The sequence below is a fragment of the Carettochelys insculpta genome, chromosome 10 (assembly GCF_033958435.1).
Source record: "Carettochelys insculpta isolate YL-2023 chromosome 10, ASM3395843v1, whole genome shotgun sequence".
NCBI classification, from domain to species: Eukaryota; Metazoa; Chordata; order Testudines; family Carettochelyidae; genus Carettochelys; species Carettochelys insculpta.
Genome location: NC_134146.1, coordinates 29,654,126 through 29,673,164, shown reverse-complemented (window position 1 = coordinate 29,673,164; position 19,039 = coordinate 29,654,126). Strand labels below are relative to the sequence as shown.

General features: G+C 39.9%; 1 protein-coding gene across 1 annotated transcript in view; it reads right to left on the bottom strand.

Annotated features, from left to right (window-relative positions):
* Positions 1–19,039, bottom strand: part of LEKR1 (leucine, glutamate and lysine rich 1) — a 100,121-nt gene that overhangs the window by 57,768 nt on the left and 23,314 nt on the right. The window contains exon 4 of the mRNA XM_075004300.1: positions 15,705–15,919. Coding sequence (XP_074860401.1) covers positions 15,705–15,919 — 215 coding nt within the window. The remainder of the gene's footprint in view (positions 1–15,704; positions 15,920–19,039) is intronic.

Below are 19,039 nucleotides of genomic sequence, written 5' to 3'. Positions count from 1 at the left end.
CACATCTTGTACACATCTTGTTTCCTTTTCTTCTTCTCACTCCCACTCTTTTTCACTTCCTCACAACTATGCAGTGAAGATAAGCCCTACTGTGCTATCTTTGGAGTTAATTTGATTATTTTACACTCAAGTTAACTATATATCTCCTGGGCTATGTCGACAAGGGGGCATGGCAATCAGGGTGGTGGGAGATTACTAATGAAGTGCTATGATGTATATGCAGCACTTCATTAGGCTAATTCTCCCCCAAGGCAACTCTGAAGTGTCAAACTTCAAAGTGCTGGCATGCACGTAGCCGCAGGCACTTTGAAGTGCCCACGCTACTTCAAAGTGCCTTACGTGCCTTACTCTTCAAAATTTTGGGAACTTGACACTTCGAAGTTGCTGCGGAGGAGAACTGCTTAATGAAGTGCTGCATATTCATTGCAGTATTTCATTAGTAATCGCCCATCGACCCGATTACCATGCCCCCTTCGAAGAAGAGGGCAAGTGATAGACGTAGCCTTAGTGAACCAGACAGTTCAGATTAAAAGCATCACCACATTCAAGAGGTTTTGTGGGACAATGAAACTTGAATTAACTCTGCAATGTAGACAAGCCCCAACTGCAGTCCCTCCATCACATCTGAGGTTGCTGTAACTTGCATGGCGGGCCAAGAGAAAGAACAGCAATACCATAGAGAAGTAGCCCTTTCATTGATGTACTCCATTGCTGGGGTACAATTGTCTGGGACTAAAACTAGGATGTGTACCTATCTATTGTCCCATTGCAGTTAGGAATTCCACTGCTACAAGGCTATTCTCTATTTCCCGTGCATTGCCCAGAATTACAGTCCTTCACAGCAGGAGATAACAGCCTTGAACATTCACATAACTGCAACCTCCATGATGGACCTTTTTTTCTAGAACAGAAGATTGGGGGATTGGAATGTGCATAGGGAGTGTAGAGAGGACAAGGGAAGGCAGTTCTGTCTGGGCTGCAGGGGGAGTCTAGCATGCTTGTGTTCCATCGGCAGCACAAGGGACCATGCCTCTCTGATTGATCCTGCATGTGCTTTTTTATCTTCTCCTGACCATGTCTCCTCTCAGGGCTATCCATAAGTACTTTGTCTTTTACTGTCTCTCTCTATGCTTGCCTCTGGCATGTTCTGATGAGCGTGGCAATTCTCAAAACATGCCCTCCTTACTCATTTCCTTATCTAACCGATGTGCGTCAGTAGTGTGCAGGAGCTGCCTCTCGAAGGCACATCAGCAGATGCTAAAGAAGAAATACAGTACCAGTATTATGAGCACACCCACAGTCTTGAATCGTAAGTTACACACTTTTCTTTACACTTACCCTTAGCAAGCATACACCTGGGCTAGAGCACTAACCATAGTGGCTATGTCTACACTAGAGGGTTTTGTTGACAAAAAACAGGGATCATCCAGATTCCCAAGGCATTCTGTCAACTGTAAATTGACAGAACTCAGCACTTTCGTTGACAGTCTTATTCCGCTCCCCACAAGGCATAATATCTCTGTCAACAGAGATCTGTCAACAGAAGGCCAGTCTGGACATTCCCTGGGGGGGCCTCCTGTTGACAGAGAAGGCCTCCAAGACGCCATTCAGGCACCTCAGGGGATACCTGTCAACAATCAGCATTCTATGGTGCTTGCCTCCAGCCCTTTTTAAAGCTGCAGGGAGCCCAGGAAACGGAGTTCCCTAACTCAGCTGAAAACCCCATTTACCACTAATGTAGACATTGTTTAAAATAAACTTAAAGGTGTTAAAAGTTAGTTGAAAAAATGCCTTTTTCCCATAATATAGACAAATCCAGAAACAGACAGAAGTTTTAACAAGCAAAGCTGACTTTAGCATTTCTAATTAGATCTTCGAAACTGCTTCCTTCAATACACACAGTATAATTAATGAATTACTTGACTTAATCCCTGGTACATCTATAAGTCTCCTCCACTTCACTCTGTCTGGGGACAAAACTTCTGGCTGACTCTAGGAGTACTCCAGCTGCTGTCCTTCAGTCTCAATAGATCTTCTCCATGTTGTTCAAGGTCTTCCTTTTTTGCATTTTCCTTGCAGGTTCCATTTGGGAGCTTGATGGACTATGCTGGATGATGGTTCTCTGAGAGTATAGCCTAGCCATCCCCACTTTGTTCTCTTGATTTAAATGTCAAATGGTTCTTGTCCTGCTGTGTTCCAAGGCTCCTCATTTGTGACCAAGTCTTGACATTTGATGCGAAGGATATATCTCAGGAATCTGTTTATGAATGTCTGTAGCTTGTGATCTGAAGACTTTTTAGTATGCCAGGTCTCATATCTGTAAGAGAGCATACTCTTCATATTTGTGTTGAAGATCCTCAATTTCATCTTTGCAGAAATTATTTGTGAACTCCATATGGGATGGAAAGTCTTGAATGCAGCTGTTGCTTTCCCTATTCTGACACTGATATCCTTGTCTGTTCCTCCGTCTCTCTCCATAATACCCCCCAAGTAGGCAAACAGCTCCACATGTTGCACGTCACCCCTTCCCAGTGTGATGGTGTTGATGTTTGGCTGGTTGATCCTCATCGTCTTGGACTTTCCCTTGTTAATGCTCCTGTTCATCATTTGCATACGTCGATAGACAAGATTGGTCTAAGAAACTGGGAAAGCATACATCCTAAACTCAGTTGACTCACTTAACTAGCTCACTTCACTTTTAAGTATGTGTCAGACAAATTTTCAGGTCTTCCCCCAATGGAACTTTCTACTGAAAAAGTAGAGACTAAGATGTTCGTTGATGCCAACTCTGGTGAAAAATTCATTTACTTCTCTAAGGCTATCTTAGCAAGAAAGATGGCTAGAAACTTTTTTATTTCTACGAAAGCTAAGAGTTTACTCAGCAGAGCCCTAAAGCAATCGACTATTTGATTGTGTGAGTCCCCTTCAGCCAATCAATAAATCAGGACATAAATTAAAAACTCACACAATTTACAGTCATTGAATATAAATGTAAGTGATGTCTCCACCTCCTTTCTTCCAAAGGTCTCCAACAGTTTACATACATTAACTAAACAAGTCTTATAAGACTACAGTGTGATAGATATTACTGTAATAATTTTATAGATGGACAGAATATACTTTTCAAGTATTATATTTTTCTAATCAGGAAAAAAATCACTTCTGCCTTATGCTAAACTATACATCCCTCTCAAAACTACTTTAAACAGGTTCAAAGATCACCACTACTTGCTCACACTCCTAGAAGAAAGATAATCTTTTCTGCATCCCATTAATCTTTTGCAGTATGTGGTGCCATTCTCAGGTGTTAAAATTATGATAAAACTTGTAAGTTTAAATATTATTTGTACTTAATATTAAATATTATTTGTGCTTAATATTTTATATAAGGAAGAATGCAAAATTGTTCTCCTGGATATTTACCGTGACTCTTTCTGCTTTCCTTGACAGTAGTTTTTCATCTCTTCTAAATAATACCTTTTGTCTGACTCAAATGAAGTTGCTGTTGCAGCTAAACACATCTACTTTTGGATAACCAACATACTGCTGGAAATCTGCTTGCAAGGTAAGTCGGTTGGACCTGCTAGAGCATTTGTTGAACAAAGGAATAAATCCTTACACAGACTATAGGTTATTGGTTTTGAAGGGACCCATAAGTGAATTCTGCTCCTTTACTAATATTAGAACTGAATGTTTAGTTTTTGTCAATTAAGCACACCTCTTCACAGCTTGAAGCATCAATCCAGCAATCAGAGAAAGAAGGTGTGATCCTCCTAGCGCTATCTGGTGCACTGTGTTAATTTATCACTCTCTGGAACTCATTTAACTCTTATCTGTCATTTTTTATAAGTAAGAAAGTGGCCCTAATTCAACACTGTGTAGAGGACAAACGTGAGGCCTTGACATCACTTAAATTCAATTTAAACCTCATTAGGCTTTGTGCTGGCCCACTCAGGGAAAGCAACAACAGAGACAAGCTGAGACTACATGAATTAATCACATGTAAGAGAATTCAAAGATTATTATTTTGCAAATATATATAAAAATACATATTAAAAACCTGTTATATGAAACCATACTCTGTTTTTTCACTGGCTGCTACAATACACTACAGGGCAATAACACTACAGGGCAATAGTTAATAAAGTTATGAATGATTAATTAAAATAATATGCCTATTAAATTGGTACATACTACTTATTCATTAAAAATTGCAGCACACACTGTTTCTTAGTTAATTTTACACCTCTTCCAAAAACACAAATAACTTTTTCCTTCAAATACAAAATAATTATTGTGCACTTCTTGTTTTAGCCTCTGCTTTCAGAATGAAGCAAAACTGTATTAATGTAGGCTCTGAAAAATTCTACCATTGAGCACATGCTCACTCCTTTTACAAAAAGAGCACCACACTGTTTAATTTTGCTGGCAATTAATCTATGCAAAACATGTGTTCACTGAATTCTAAAACCATGTGCCACTTTTGGCAAAATAATATATCTATTTGTCTTTTACAATTGAGCCTTTAAGGAGCCCCCAATGCTTCCCACATCCTAAATTCCAACACCCACATGAAGCATTTGAATCATATTGCAGATGTCTCAATTACTTTATGAAATTATTACTCTTTATTTACAAAGTCATACATATCAATGCAATAACAAAAAAAATATATCACAGTGGTAACTGTAATGTTTTGTCAATCAGTTAGGCTCTCTACCATAGTAAAAGATGTGTAACTCTTCGTATGTTCCCAATACACAACCCAAAGGCATGACAAGAACAGCTGAGTATATTTTCCAAGGCTTCAGTCAATGACTCTTTGTTTCTTACAGAGCTGCTGCTGTTTTCAACAAAACATTCCATTTAGAAACAATTCTGCTTTTTAAAATATATTTCTCATGCTTTGTTCTTTATTCTTAATTATGATGGTATGAACACAGGAGGAGTCCATCTGCCTCTTATTCCTACTTAACAGCACAGTCCTCTGACAGTCATTTTCTCAATCCTGAAATATGACATTTAAAACAGAGGAGTACTTGGAGACAAGAAACAAAAGCAAAAGCAAAAACAGCTTAATGAGGATAAATGATGTAGTAATAAAGAACACACACAGAAAATTATATTCAACAGGATCAGTCAATATAATGTATTTCAAAGCTCTCTATAAGGTGTCTACATTTTTAGGGAAAGCTCACATGTAGTCAGAATATATTCTCTGAAAAACTCTAATAGGACTTATATACACAGGGACATTCAGGCAAGTTAAGATAATCAACTAACAGGTGTCAAAGTAATGTGCATAGATGAAAGGACATTAGCTCCTCTGTGGATGCTCTTACTCAGAAAGAAAGAGGCCTTAGTTTGCTATATCTTAAATCCTGCCAGTGGAGAGCTCTCCACAGCCACAGAGGAGAAGGCAGGTTCTTCTCCAAAAAAGAATTGAGAGCTGCTTCCATTAAACTTGTGAGAGATTAAGTGTGAAAAACTTGTCTTTTTATTTTTAGCCCTCAAAGTGCTGTTGGTCTTAAACTTTCTGAAAACTTCAACCATCCCCATCCAAAATTCCACACCCAGGCTACATTTGAAGCATTGGCATTAAATAGGACAAATCTTCTGGCTTGTAATCCACAGGTTCCTATAAAGATGAAAAAAGCAATATATAGATTGTTATGATTTGGCACAACTCATGATTTTGTAAAGATTAAGGTCCAAACAGTGGTTTCACTTCTATAAGAAACACTATAGGAGCATGAGAAATTACAGAGGCCAAGCAAAAAAGTCCAGTGGGACATTCATTTTGCCTGAACACAAAAGATCCTCAGGGACCAGAAGGGTGTGTCTGCTCTATAAAACTCTGTACTTCTGCGAAAAAAGGATTGATATAAGGTCTTCCAAGCACAGAATGCTTTTATGCAACACAATGTCTACAGAATAAGAAAACACCACCAAATCTATTAAGAAAACTTGCTTTCATTATTGTTTTCTATGAGGGAATTTAATTTAATTTTAATTAAACCGTTTTCCAAATACTAAGTAAGTACAAACATATGCAGTACTCTAAGGTCCAAAATCCTACCCCTCAGAACAACAGCATGCAAGTGAAAAATTTCAGACTAACCCTGCGTTTTATGAGGGCAGCAGTATTTATTTTATACTGACCTTTTCTTCATAGAATCAAGGGCTGGAAGGGACCTCAGGAGGTCATCTAGTCCAGCCCTGTGCTTTAGGCAGGATCAACCCCCATCTAAGTCACCCCACCCAGGACCTTGACAAGCTGGGACTTAAAAACTTTAGGAATGGAGAATCCACTACCTCTCTAGGCAACACATTCCAGTGCTTCACCACCCTCCTTTTTTTTTGTTTGTTTTTCATTTACTGCACAAGAGCTTTTTCCCCCTACAGGCTGGTGCTCCTCCAGATTCTCCAGATCTGGATAAATAGGGCCCTCCCTTTCACTCTACAGAATGTACTTTTCATATACATCATCATTCCCATAAACATCTCATTATCTCAGTTTTATATAAAAGTTTCTCCAACTAAAAAAATAGGTACAGTATCATATTACACACAACTGATTGAACCTCTCTAGTCCAGCACTCTTGGGACCTGACTGGTGCCGAATCTGAATATTTGCTGAACCACGGAGATCAATATTGTCTAGCAACATTACCAACACTTTCACTGAAAAGCCAAGGGAGATGGGGAATGGATGAAACTTCATGGCACACCTAGATGGCCTTGTGCCAGCTGGGGGCTCAGGCAGCAAGGCTGCCTGAGTCCAAGCTGGCATGGGTTGTCAATTCCCCTTCTTTCCAGCATGGCTCTGCAAAGAGCTGGGGGGAGGGTAAATTCACCAGCCCTGGGCTGGCTGGAGGCTCAAGCAACAAGGCTTCCTGATTTTCACCTGGCACAGGATCACAAATTTCCCTCCCACCGCTGCTTTGCACAGCCACTGTAAGGGGAAATTGACCAACCCTGTGCCAGCTGGGAATCAGGCAGCCTTGCTGCCTGAGTCCCCAGCTGGTGCAGAGTCATCGATTCCCCCTCCTGCCTGCTGTGGCTCTGCATTTATGAGCAATCGATTCAGCCAGAAAAAGTGGGTATGCTGTGGAATTGTTTGTGTCATTGAAGTGTGCCTTGTTTCTGAAACGTTTGTGAACCACTTGCTTAATGGGCTCTTAGAGGACAACTGGGGTGAATTAAAGCTAACTAACAGCACAGAATACTGAGAGCTGGAACTGGTTGCTGTAAACAAACTTTATGGGACAGTGGAAAACTTGGCCACACCCATGATAAAAGGACATCCAGCTAACTAAAAATCAAGCTGGACCATGGATGTTGCCAGACCAGTGACTGCTGGACTAGAGAGCTTCAAACTGTATTATGTTTTGCCAGACATAGAATTCTGCAGAGTTTTTTTTCGGTGGAATGTCTTTTCATCACCTTCCCCCCCACCGCCCCCGCTGCCACCATTTTTTAAAGATGATTGGGCAGCTCTAAGCTGCACATGGCCCTTTAAGAAGCCTGTGTCGCCTCTCTGCCTGACAGCCACTGATGGTCTGCATCATGCTGCCCAGCTGGGGCACTGCTACCAGCCTCTGCCTTGCTCAGGTATCTGGTGGGCTGGGGCAAGCAGGGACTGAGGGGGCCCAGAGCAGGGGTAAATGGGGGGCTGGGGAAGGCCAGAAGCAGGAGGGCAGCTTTGGCCCTGAGCAGAGGGGAGGGTAGCAGCTTGGGCCCCATGTGGGGGGCAGACCAAGCAGCTCTGGTCCCACCAGGGGTGGCCAGAGTAAGCCCCACATGGGGGGGCAATTAAGTGGCTAGGGGATAGGGGGACGGCTTGGACCGCATGCAGGGAGACGGTTAAGCTGTTGGGGAGGGGCAGCTCAGCTCCCACAAGGGGCAATCTGGGCCCTGCTGCATGGCGGCTCAGGCCCCAGGTGGGACAGGTGGCTCAGGACCTGTGTCGGGGGGGTGGCAGTTCAGGCCTTGTATTTGGGGGGACTTGGGCCCAACATTAGGCAGTCTGGATGCTGCCTGGGGGTGGCTGGTCCCCATGTGGGGTCACTCAGGGCCCACTGGGGGGGCAGTTAAACTGCTGGGGCGGTGTGGGTCTACCCCAGGGGCAGTTAAGCCACAGGGGGGGCAGTGCAGACCCCACGCAGGGCAGTTTGGGTCCTAGCCGGCTGGGCAGCTTGGGCCACGCACAGGGCAACTAAGCCACTAGAGGCAGCTTGGGCCCTACATGGGGTGGTTTGGGTCCCCGGAGGGCCAGTTAAGCCACCAGGGGGCAGCTCAAACCCAGCACAGGGCTGTTTGGGCCCTGCATGGAAGGGCTGCTTGGGCCCCCTGGGGAGAGTTACGCTGATGGGGAGGCAGCTTGGGCCCCTCATGGAGGATGGTTAGGGCCCTGCACGGGGGGGGAATTAAGCCACCAGGGTGGGGTTGGGTCTTGGGGCAGGGGTGTGGGGTGGTTTGGGGCTTGAGTTCTGCCACCTTTTTTTCTAGAAAAAATGCACTGGGTGTCTGGATAACCTAATTATATTCCATGAAAACCTTGGCAAACAACATATACAATAAAAATATCACAGATATAATAAGGCCACGTGTATATATGAAACAATTGAATGGGCTCTCTCTTAAACCATCATCATGGTTATCAAGAAAACAGACTCCAAAAAAAGAAAGCAATTTTGTGCATGCAGCTAAGTAAACAAAATGCAAACTTGGAAGATATTCCTGAATACTGAATCTTTCATCAGCATCTGAGTAAGATGAAAGATGTGTAAAGTCACATGTACATTTAGCCAGTTTCATATTTATGACACATCCATGATGTATATGAAATAAGTTATTCACAAAATTTTTTTCTGATACATTCCAATCATATGAGATGGTAGAAATAACTAATGCACAGTGCTAAACCCTTTCGTTTCAGGTAAATTCATATAATGTCTTCTCAGAGCTGGGATTAAAACTTCAGTCATCATAAACAGATTTTCATGTTCAGGTATATCATGACAATTAGAGGAAAGAGTAATTTATTAAACAAAAGTAACAACCATTCAGAATACGGAAGACATACAGAGGCATAAATAATGAGACAAACATAAGAGGTTAAACACTGTTTAAAATATAGTCAGATGTGCTGATAATAGGCAATCGTTGACCAAAGTAATTGCATACCAGCAGAGACAAATATTCAAGCAACTGCTATAATACGTTTGCTTTTGTAATTCACTACTGTTCTAATTCATTACTTCTTATTTATTATATGCATGCTGCATATTATACTGCATCCTGTTACTTTATATCAGTTACAATAGAATTGTAATTGAAATAATAACATGGGATCTTTTTCTGGGGAAAAGGCAAAATGCCACATTTACTGATAATGTAAAATTACTTTAGCATATGCACATAGTGTACTATACCCACATATGCACACATACACACAAACTGCTTTGTTGATGTTATAGTTACCAGTCTGTTGCTCACATTCATTCACTCACCAGGTGAATTAATTTTAGAATATTTGGAGGCAGGGGCAGAACAGGGGTTCTGCAGGTCCAGACTGGTACTCCAAGCTTGATAAGATGAGACCCAAAGAGCCATGCAAGACTCCCCATCTTTCATTGCACCTTTCTTCCATTTAGTGTTATGTGCTGTGCCCTGTCAGCTCTTAATTAGTTACAATAGGCTCATGTAGCCCCCACGTAACTGGAAATTGTTTTTCATTGTCATTCAGTGCATGTTGGTGCCTCTTTTCTAGTGCTATTCCAAGCTGTGTTAGGGTGTCATAGGCTTTAATTAAAATTATATTTTGGGGATTTGGATGAATTTAAAGATAGAGGCATCAGGCATAAAAGCAGACCCCCTTTTGTATCTGTTTTTAGATGTTAGTACTATGCATACACAATTTTTATATTCTACTTAGGTTAATTTCTTATTCTCAGGTTTGACTTTTTCCCCAACTTCCTATATCTAGGTGGGGGAGTGTCACAATCCGAAATTTTTGATTTTGCAGGTCCTTTGTACTGCCAACTAGGTTATTTGCATTTATGGTCACTTTCTGGCTTGTTTTAACATTTAAAATTACTAGCAACTTAGAAACTTTGGTGGTGTTGTTTTTAAAAGGAATAAAAGGAACTTTTACCAGAGTTCTGATTACTTTTTACTTTTATGTTCTGTTCATACACAGAAATCTCAAAAAGAAAACACTTTCCTTTTTGGAGACCTAAAAGGATTTGAATTAAGTAGCATGTTTTCTTTGCAGTTTTTTTCTTTACCCATTTTGCAATATACATTGCATGTGTCACAGGAAAATGCACATTTCTTCATGTTTACCTTCTTTAACTTTACATTAGTCATATCAGTTTTTACGTAAGGTGTAACTGTTTCTTTTATATTCACAGAGTTTTAATGTACTATTAGCAAAGTGACAGTTTGATTACTCAGAGCCACCTTAAGACTGCGTTCCGAACGGTTGCCCTCTTTTTCTTATTTACTCTTATTACAGCTTTATCTTCTAATTTCATTCCCAAAAACAAAAAGAAGAATCCAGAATCTCTCACCGTTCTCCTGATTTTGACTGACCCTTTGGTCTATAAAAATATATTGACCTTTATAAAGCATTGTACTCCCTTAGGAATTAAATGCTAAATATCAAAAAAGTCAAGCAACACTAGTTACCCATGTCTGGAAAAATGTATTCTGTCATCTTTGCAACTTTGAAATGGCATTATTAAAAACAAAACAAAGCCAATTAGTTACAAGCCCACAAAACAGGGTTTTACCTGTGGTGGTTAGGTCCTAAAAACCTTACATATTTACACTATATATGTATTTACACACAAAGATGCACACATTCTCTCTTCCTTAACATCTCTGGCACTAATTTAATTATTTTTGCACAACTGTATATAGATTACATTCCTTTTTATATATTGGGGACAGAAAATTTTCAAACTTTTCAACCCTTTCAGCAACTTTCACTTGAGCACCCACAGTTAAAATGTTTTAGATCACAGTGTTTCCTTGCCTGGGTTATTTACAGACACTCCTTCGGAAAAAGGCCCATTTTTCCTTTAGAATGGCTGCAAAGAAACTGAGAATTCTTTTCATATACACTTTTTCTTTTTAGCATGCTCAATTATCTCCAGACTTTGCAGAGTTAACTATTCACTTTTTTTAAATTATTTGTGTATCCATCAAAAAGCAAATTTCATTAGTTCAGATATTATCATTCCACGTATCATTCCAGGGATTTGAATTTCCAGCGCCTGTACCTCTGCTTTCCCTTAGTTCTGCTCCTATGCCTTCTAATGTAGTGGCTCCTAATCTATTTTTCAATTTCTCTGTCTAGCGCCTGCTTGCTACGCTGGGCCTGATCCTGCTTTCTCGGCTGACCAGTCTCTTTCTGTGCTAGCCACATTGCAGCTGATTCCCTTTTACTAGAGGAGGAAAGTTTGTGCATTATAAGGGACTTAGACAATTTTTCTTCTAGAACTGTAATAGTGTGGACATCAGAAAGAGCCTGTTCTGTCCATGGGTTATGCCCAAATTTATGCAGGATTTGTTTAAAAGGGGTCTCTTCTGTTAACTTCTTTTAATTAAGCAAATACAACTTAGATGGGGCTACTGTAAGGTGGCTGCATAACTGGCTGGATAACCATTCTCAGAGAGTAGTTGCTAATCATTTGCAGTCATACTGGAAGGGTGTAACAAGTGGGGTTCCACAGGGGGTCTGTTTTGGGACCGGTTCTATTCAATTTCTTCATCAATGATTTAGATATTGGCATACAGAGTATGCTTACCAAGTTTGCAGATGACACCAAACTGGGAGGGGTTGCAACTGTTTTGGAGGATAGCGTCAGAATTCAAAATTTTGAGGAGCACAGGGACTTCAAAGTTCCCCAGGCACTTTGAAGTATCAGCGGGTTAGCTGCAGCTACACATGAGCCAGCACTTCGAAGTTGCCATGGGGGAGAATTAGCTTAATGAAGTGAGGCACGTGCAGCACAGCACTTCATTAATAGTGTTACAAATCCACAGTATGACTGTATTTACTAAGTTCTGTCCTTATCTCGGATTCTATGGCCAAGGTTATTTAATACCAATGTACTCTACCCATTTCACAGGCTGGGACAGGGATCCTAAATCTTCTCAATTCTTGAGACTTTATGGGTGAGGGTATATACGGAGAAATAACTCCTTAACCAATTTCCCTTAGCTCCCTCACCCAGTGAGGAAGAAGCAAGAACTCTATGTAACGCCAACAGACCCGGGTTGCTGGCACCAGAGATTAGAATCTGAAATCACAGGGGCTAAAGCCCTGTACTCTACCACATGAGCTAAAGGCCAGCTGGCTTTCAGCCAAGGCTGCAGAGCAGATACTTCACTCACCCTAGAATGAGGTCTCAGTGGCTCTGGGTACTACATCTAGCTATGTCTACACTGCAGGATTTTTTCAAAGTTACTTATTTTTATGCTCTAATATCTAAATAAGTAATGTTGGAAAATCGCATGCACGTAGTCACAGTATTGCAAAAACCGAGTGTTTTAAGTGTTCTCGTTTACAGACACAGTTTATAGACACAGCATTGCAAAAGGAGCTTTCACACGAGGCAATAATAAGCGTGCTTTGTTCACGCACATTCCTTTTCAACCATGAAGGGGTGGGTCAGCAAAAGTCATTTGTAGAGCTGGAGTAATTATTTCAAGGGGAAAGCCCTCTTATCCCAAATTATCCTGCTTGGCTGTGTGAACACCTTGTGGTATTTTTCAGAAAAAAAGTTTTTTTTGCTTTTAGCATTTTTTCAGAAAAAACAAAACAAAACAAAAATCCCAACACTGGGGACAAGTCCTAATCCTTCTTCCTAGCCCAGAATTTCTACAGCTGGGCATGTGCACACCTGAGTGATCAATCACTTTTCAATTCCTTCAGCACCCACACTTAAGTGAGGGGGGAAGCAAAGACTCTAATCTTTCTTTCAAACCCAGGGTTTCTACAGGTGGGCTTGTATACACCTGAGTGATCAATCTTTCTTTTTAATGTTTTATTATTGAATAAATTAGTTGTGATACCTTCCCCCGTCACAATTCTCCACCAAAATGTCATACTTGAAATAATTACATGGGATCTTCTTCCAGAGGATGAGGGAAAACACCACATTTATTGATAATGTAACATTATTCTAGCATATGCATATAGTGCACTAAACCCACATACACACAAACACCGCTTTGTTGATGTTATAGTTACTAGTCTCTTGCTCACATTCATTCACTGGCCAGGTAAGTTAATGTGAGGAGATTTGCTACAGGGCGGGAGAGAGCAGGGGTTCTTCCACTACAGTCAGGTGCTCCAAGCTTGACAAGACAAAACGCAAAAACCCATGCTAGACACCCCATCTTTTACAGGACATTTCCTCCATTCAGTACTTGGTAAAACAACATGATATGGGCATGTTAAATTAATGTCACACTGCAGTTTAAAAAAACACATAACCTGATGAATTCAAGGATGTGCCTCATATCGAATTTTTAATAAATAGAATTAGTAAACACAACTGCAGAGACCAAAATACACACATGCTACACACAGGTTGGTAGGTACCCTGAATGTATCTCTCAGAGAACCAATTGTCTTAAACCTAGTTATACTTATTTAACAATCAAGACTATTAATTAATCAGGATGATAATTCTGTTGCTAATTCTATTTAATTAGGGCTCTCTGATGATAAGCTTTTGTATTTAATCTCAGTCTTGTGCTACTTTTGTCTTTTTGCCTCTCTAACAGCAACTCTAAGGCTATGGTTACACTACAGCACTCTGTTAACAGAAGTCACGACCAGGAGAGTTTTCCCAACAAAACTTCTGTTGCAAGAGTGCGGCCACACACAGAAACCAGTCAGGAGAGTACTCAGATTTGTTGACAAAGCAACCAGACTGCCTGGCTGCTCTCCCAACAAAACAAGCACCCGGAAGCACAGCAGACAGGGCTGCCCATTGTTCTGGATGTCCTTTCTGCGGAGAGAAGGCCCCCCCCAGAGCACACAGACAGTTTTTTTGTTGACAGAATGTGTCAACAAAAGCATCATGCCTCAAAACTTTGAGGCAGAACACTGACAGCAAAGGTGCTGTGTTTTGTCCAGATACTGTCAACAAAATACATTTTGTGTGTGCACACTCCATGAGTTTTGTCGACAAAACTGGGGTTTTGCTGGCAAAACTTGCTAGTGTAACCATAGCCTAAGCGTCCCCTTAGTGATCACAAAAATAAGAACTATATTAAATACTTCTCCACCGCTATAAGCAGACTTCTCATGTGCTGCCATTGCCACTGGGTAAACAGCAGACTGAGGTCCTTTCTCATTAGAAATAGTGCCTCTTTCCATCTCCATTGAAGTGTGCAGTAACCTGATGAGTTCCATACAATTCTGGAGCATGCCAGACGGCAGTATTATCATTACAAATGAATATTCTGTTAACTGGAAGTTCCATGTAACTAGAATGAAAGATGATCTACCATACCATAACTGCTGGAAAAGAAGATTGTTGAGCATCTCACATTATATCCCAGAAAATGTTAATATAACAGACCACTGATCTAAATTATTATGCAAATATGAAGATACGCCAGTCATTTACATGCACTAAGAGTTCTCTGGTGCATTTAATTTAAAAATCCCACCCTCTAACTATGTGATGATTTTTATGCCTAGTTTTTAATGACTGTGTTTTTCATTATTTGTTTCCTCAGGTCCACTATTTTATGGTGTTTATTAAGATTCATAGTGATTTCAAAGGAATATTTTATCACTGCTCCTATAGAGTAACTTTCTATGGAAGCAGAAAGGAATACATATGCCTTAATTTTGTTAATAGATGTGTTAATTTCAGTCTCTGCTTTTACTGCTGCTATAATGATGAATACTGGCATGAAGCAAAATTAACCAACAGATAAAACACAGTAAATGAAATATTTATGCTTTTGATACTGCCAATCTACTGAAGTTCCATGAAGGCAAAACTTTCACTATATTAATGGGACTTCTGTGACACAACTTGCACTATGCCTGGCAGTAAATGCCAGCAAGATGGATTTCCATATAGTACTTAGAAATAAGGACTTAGAAGCCTTTCAAAACTTCACTCCTGCAGTACTAACCAACTTCACATCAGTTTCAGTGCTCTAAGTACTTTGGACACTGAATTGTAACATTTTCAGTGAAAGGTTTCTGTTTTTTCCTTAGCAGATTATTGTAGCTATTGTAAGGACATAAGTACACATCTTTCAGAAATGTAAAATCCTTATGCTGTCAAACTTAATACTCTAAATTTTGATTTAAACAATTTTCGATACCTTTATTACTGGAGGCATAATCTAAAATATTGATTTAGCATTTATTTTCTATCTTTTTAATAGCTTTCTCTGAAACAATCTGACCTTCCTTTTGCTTAAAATTTATTGACTGGCTCAGTCTAAACTAGACAAGTAGAAAATATTTGCTTCTAAGGAATGCTTCAAACTATTATTTAAATTAAAATACCAATATGTATTCAGATATGAACTACACCTGATTCAGGCAGATTCTGGAAGGAAAGCCAAAGCCTCTTTGCATTCTGAAACTATCCTTTCAACTAAACTAACAAGAATGGTAATATGAAAAAATATAAGGACTAATAGGTTACGACCTTTCTGTTTTTGACTCACTGTCAGCCATGCACTGTTCAAAGTCTTGACTAAGACATTGTAGTTGTGCTTGAAGTCTTTTTTCCCGCTCTACACTTCCTTCATAAAACTTCATCTCCTTTTCCATTGCTTTTACTTTGTCTTCCATCAGCTTAAACTCATGAAGGATCAAATAGCTGACTCCACAATATTTGCACGCTGTCTCATCGCGGGACATCTAGAAAAAGAACCAGTCATCAGAATGCTTCTAAGAAACTTATTGAAACTACTGTAATTAGTAAACTGAAGAAATCTAAAATAGGACTAATTTAAAATGATTATGATCAGAAATCTTTTATTAATTACCATATAACTAAAATATTTGCTACATTAGCAAAATGAAATCAAACTATAACAATATTGCCAACTGGAAACCTGACAAGGTGCACGGACTTGTCAATGTACCATAGATAACCACGTGTTGCCCAAAAAAGAAAAGATGGACCCTCTGAAGTATACTTTTTGTGAAACAGTTCAAAATAAAGGCCCACTTTGTATTTTACAATGCTGTATTTTAGCATGACTTTCAGACTGTCCAAGCCAAAAAGGTGTTGCTCTGTGCTGTTCTGAGACAGTTCATCTCTTGAACAGACCAGAAGAACAGCTGAAAGTGAGTGGAGTGATATAATACAACAGGTCTCAAAAAAAAAAAAAAAAAAAAAAAAAAGCGTATCTCTGAATGTGCTTTGAATCTCAGAGTTCACAAAAGCCATAAGTAAAATTGTAATCATTAGGTTTGCTTACATAGTGTGTGTGTCATATGGAAACTCAATCTGATTTGTCAGGTGTGAAGGTATTGATCCACAAAATACAGGTTGAACCTCTCGAGTCTGGAACCCTAAGGACCGGTGCCAAATCAGAGAGTTTGCCAAACCATAGAAGGTCAATATTGTCCAGCAGTATTAACTATTTCCACTGCTTACTGGGCTCTTAGAAGATATTTAGGGCTAAATAAGAGCACAGAACACTGAGGACCAGGACCAGAGGCTGTAAACAAACTTTTTTGGGACCACAGAAAACTTGGTAAGACATTGTAAGACTTTCAGCAAAGGTTGGTGAAAATCTAACACACACAAGGAAACACGGTGAGGCTTTCAGGCAGACCAGATATTTGGCTGGTCTCATATTCCAGGACTTTCCATTCTATTCTTTTGCCAAGATTTCCAGATCAAGTTTGTTCAATTTGCCAGTGCAATTATGTTTTGTTTCCAAAAAACATCCCTACAAACCCAGCTTATTCTTTCCAACTCATTCATCCTCACAGACAGTACAGCTTCTGCAACCAGAACATATATATTTTACAATTGTTTGATGGTATGTAAACCAGAACAGAATTCTTCTGTTTTCCTAACAATGGTACTGTGTGATGTAGGAGGAAAAACTTACTTTTGTTAGCTCGATAAGCAATTTTAGTTCTAAACAGAAACGAGAAGCAGGTTTCTTTAATAAACTGGCAAGGCACTTTTTAAGACCTCTTGATTCCCCGTTATCCCATTATTATTAATTATTAATGTTTATTATTAACAAATATCACAGTGGCACCAAGAGGCTCCTGTCAGGTTGGATCTTATTGAACAAGCACATAAAGATGTGATCTCTGCCCATAAAAAAGTTTACGGTCTAGGTTCCCAGTCCCGTAGTGAGCTTCATGAAAGTGGAGCCCTGCTTCTGAGCAGAATTCCACAGACTCTGAGAGGAATCTTGATGAGTGGACTAATCAAAGGGAGGGAAGGATAAGAAAAAGGGTAAAAGTAACAAGATTGCATGGGTACTTGGGCTTGTTATGTGTACAACTTGTTTACGATTGAAAATGTAACATTTTGATTTTAATAATTAAATTGATATACATCAGTGGTACCAAGCATCTACAAGTTGAACTGAGTGTTAAGATGTTCCCAGTCCAGCTTGGCAAACAGCCGCACAAATTTCTCAAGATTCCATCAGCCTTAACTGCACTACAGATTAACCATTGCTGTTTCTCAGCTTCCAAACTCTCCAGGAGTGTCTATATTCACGATCAAGCCTGTCACTGGATGCTCACAGAAACTGCCAGGTCTTCTATCTCTACAGAGATAGCATGCACATGAACATGCCTGATTCTGCCAGGAATTCACACTTTGTTTAATATCACAGCATGGGATATGCTTCAAATTGTATTAGCCAAGAACTGAGGTTTAAGTGATACCAAGCAAAAATAAGAGAGACAGAAATGCTTACAAAGAGAAGGATAACATAATCCTAAGTGATTAAAACTTTACAGGCTGTAATCCTCAACTAAAATAAGTTTCTTACCTGAAGCCACTTCTCAGCATCATCCATTCCTATACTCTGGGGTCCATCATTCAAAGATACTAAGCACACTGGCCTCTTTATTTCCTGGTATCTTTCTGGTATGGCTATGGTCTGAAGAAGTGGGTCTGTCCCAGGAAAACTCATCACCTAATAAATTATTCTGTTAGTCTTTAAAGTGCTACTAGACTGCTTTTTTCTTTATCTCCTAAGTGATGGATAACAAGATACAATACCCTTTTACTTCTCCCTGTATTCCCTGAAGTTCTTTGTCTTTGTATGATGGATGGAAAAGCTTACTACTCCTTTTCTAGGCATTCCAGTATTCAGTTATACTCAGAGATAGTGGGTCCTGTGCTGGCAAGCAGACAGGTGAGCCAACTGGGAGAGAGAGGGGGATTTTTGAATTGAGCAATTATCTGCTGGGTGAGCCCTTTGCGTGGCCAGAAGAGAGATAAAATAGCTTATGTGTGAAACCAGGCTTGGATGTTTTTACTAATATCTATGCCTTGAGAGAAATCTTGGAATAACAGATATGCGAGTGGAAAGGTAATATTTTGTCAGATGTGATCAGTTTTTTTATTATTATTATTATTATTATTATTTTTAGGTTTGATCTGGGACTACTCAGGCTGGCTGATATAACCCCCCGTATGCTGTAATTTTTAAACTGAGACCCAGGGAAGTAATCCTCTGTGTTTTAATTCCCTTTTTAAAGTTGCTCTGTAGCACCTAACAACCAAGTATATTTAACAAGTATGTCTTCTTTGTGTGTATGAATGCCTAAGAGTGAGAGGTCAGCTATTAGAAACTGTAATTGGTTTTCTCTTTGTTTTCAAGCCCTCTCCTAAGAGACAGCTAAAAGCTTGGTATTACCCCACAGGTAGGCATCCCAAGTACGTCCTCCTGGGTTCTAAAGAGGAAGAGGGGGAGTTTTGCACTTGGTTGGTGGAAGCTACCTCCAAAGGCCAGGGAGTCTACAGTCTTGGGAAGCTTTTAAGCAGAAGCC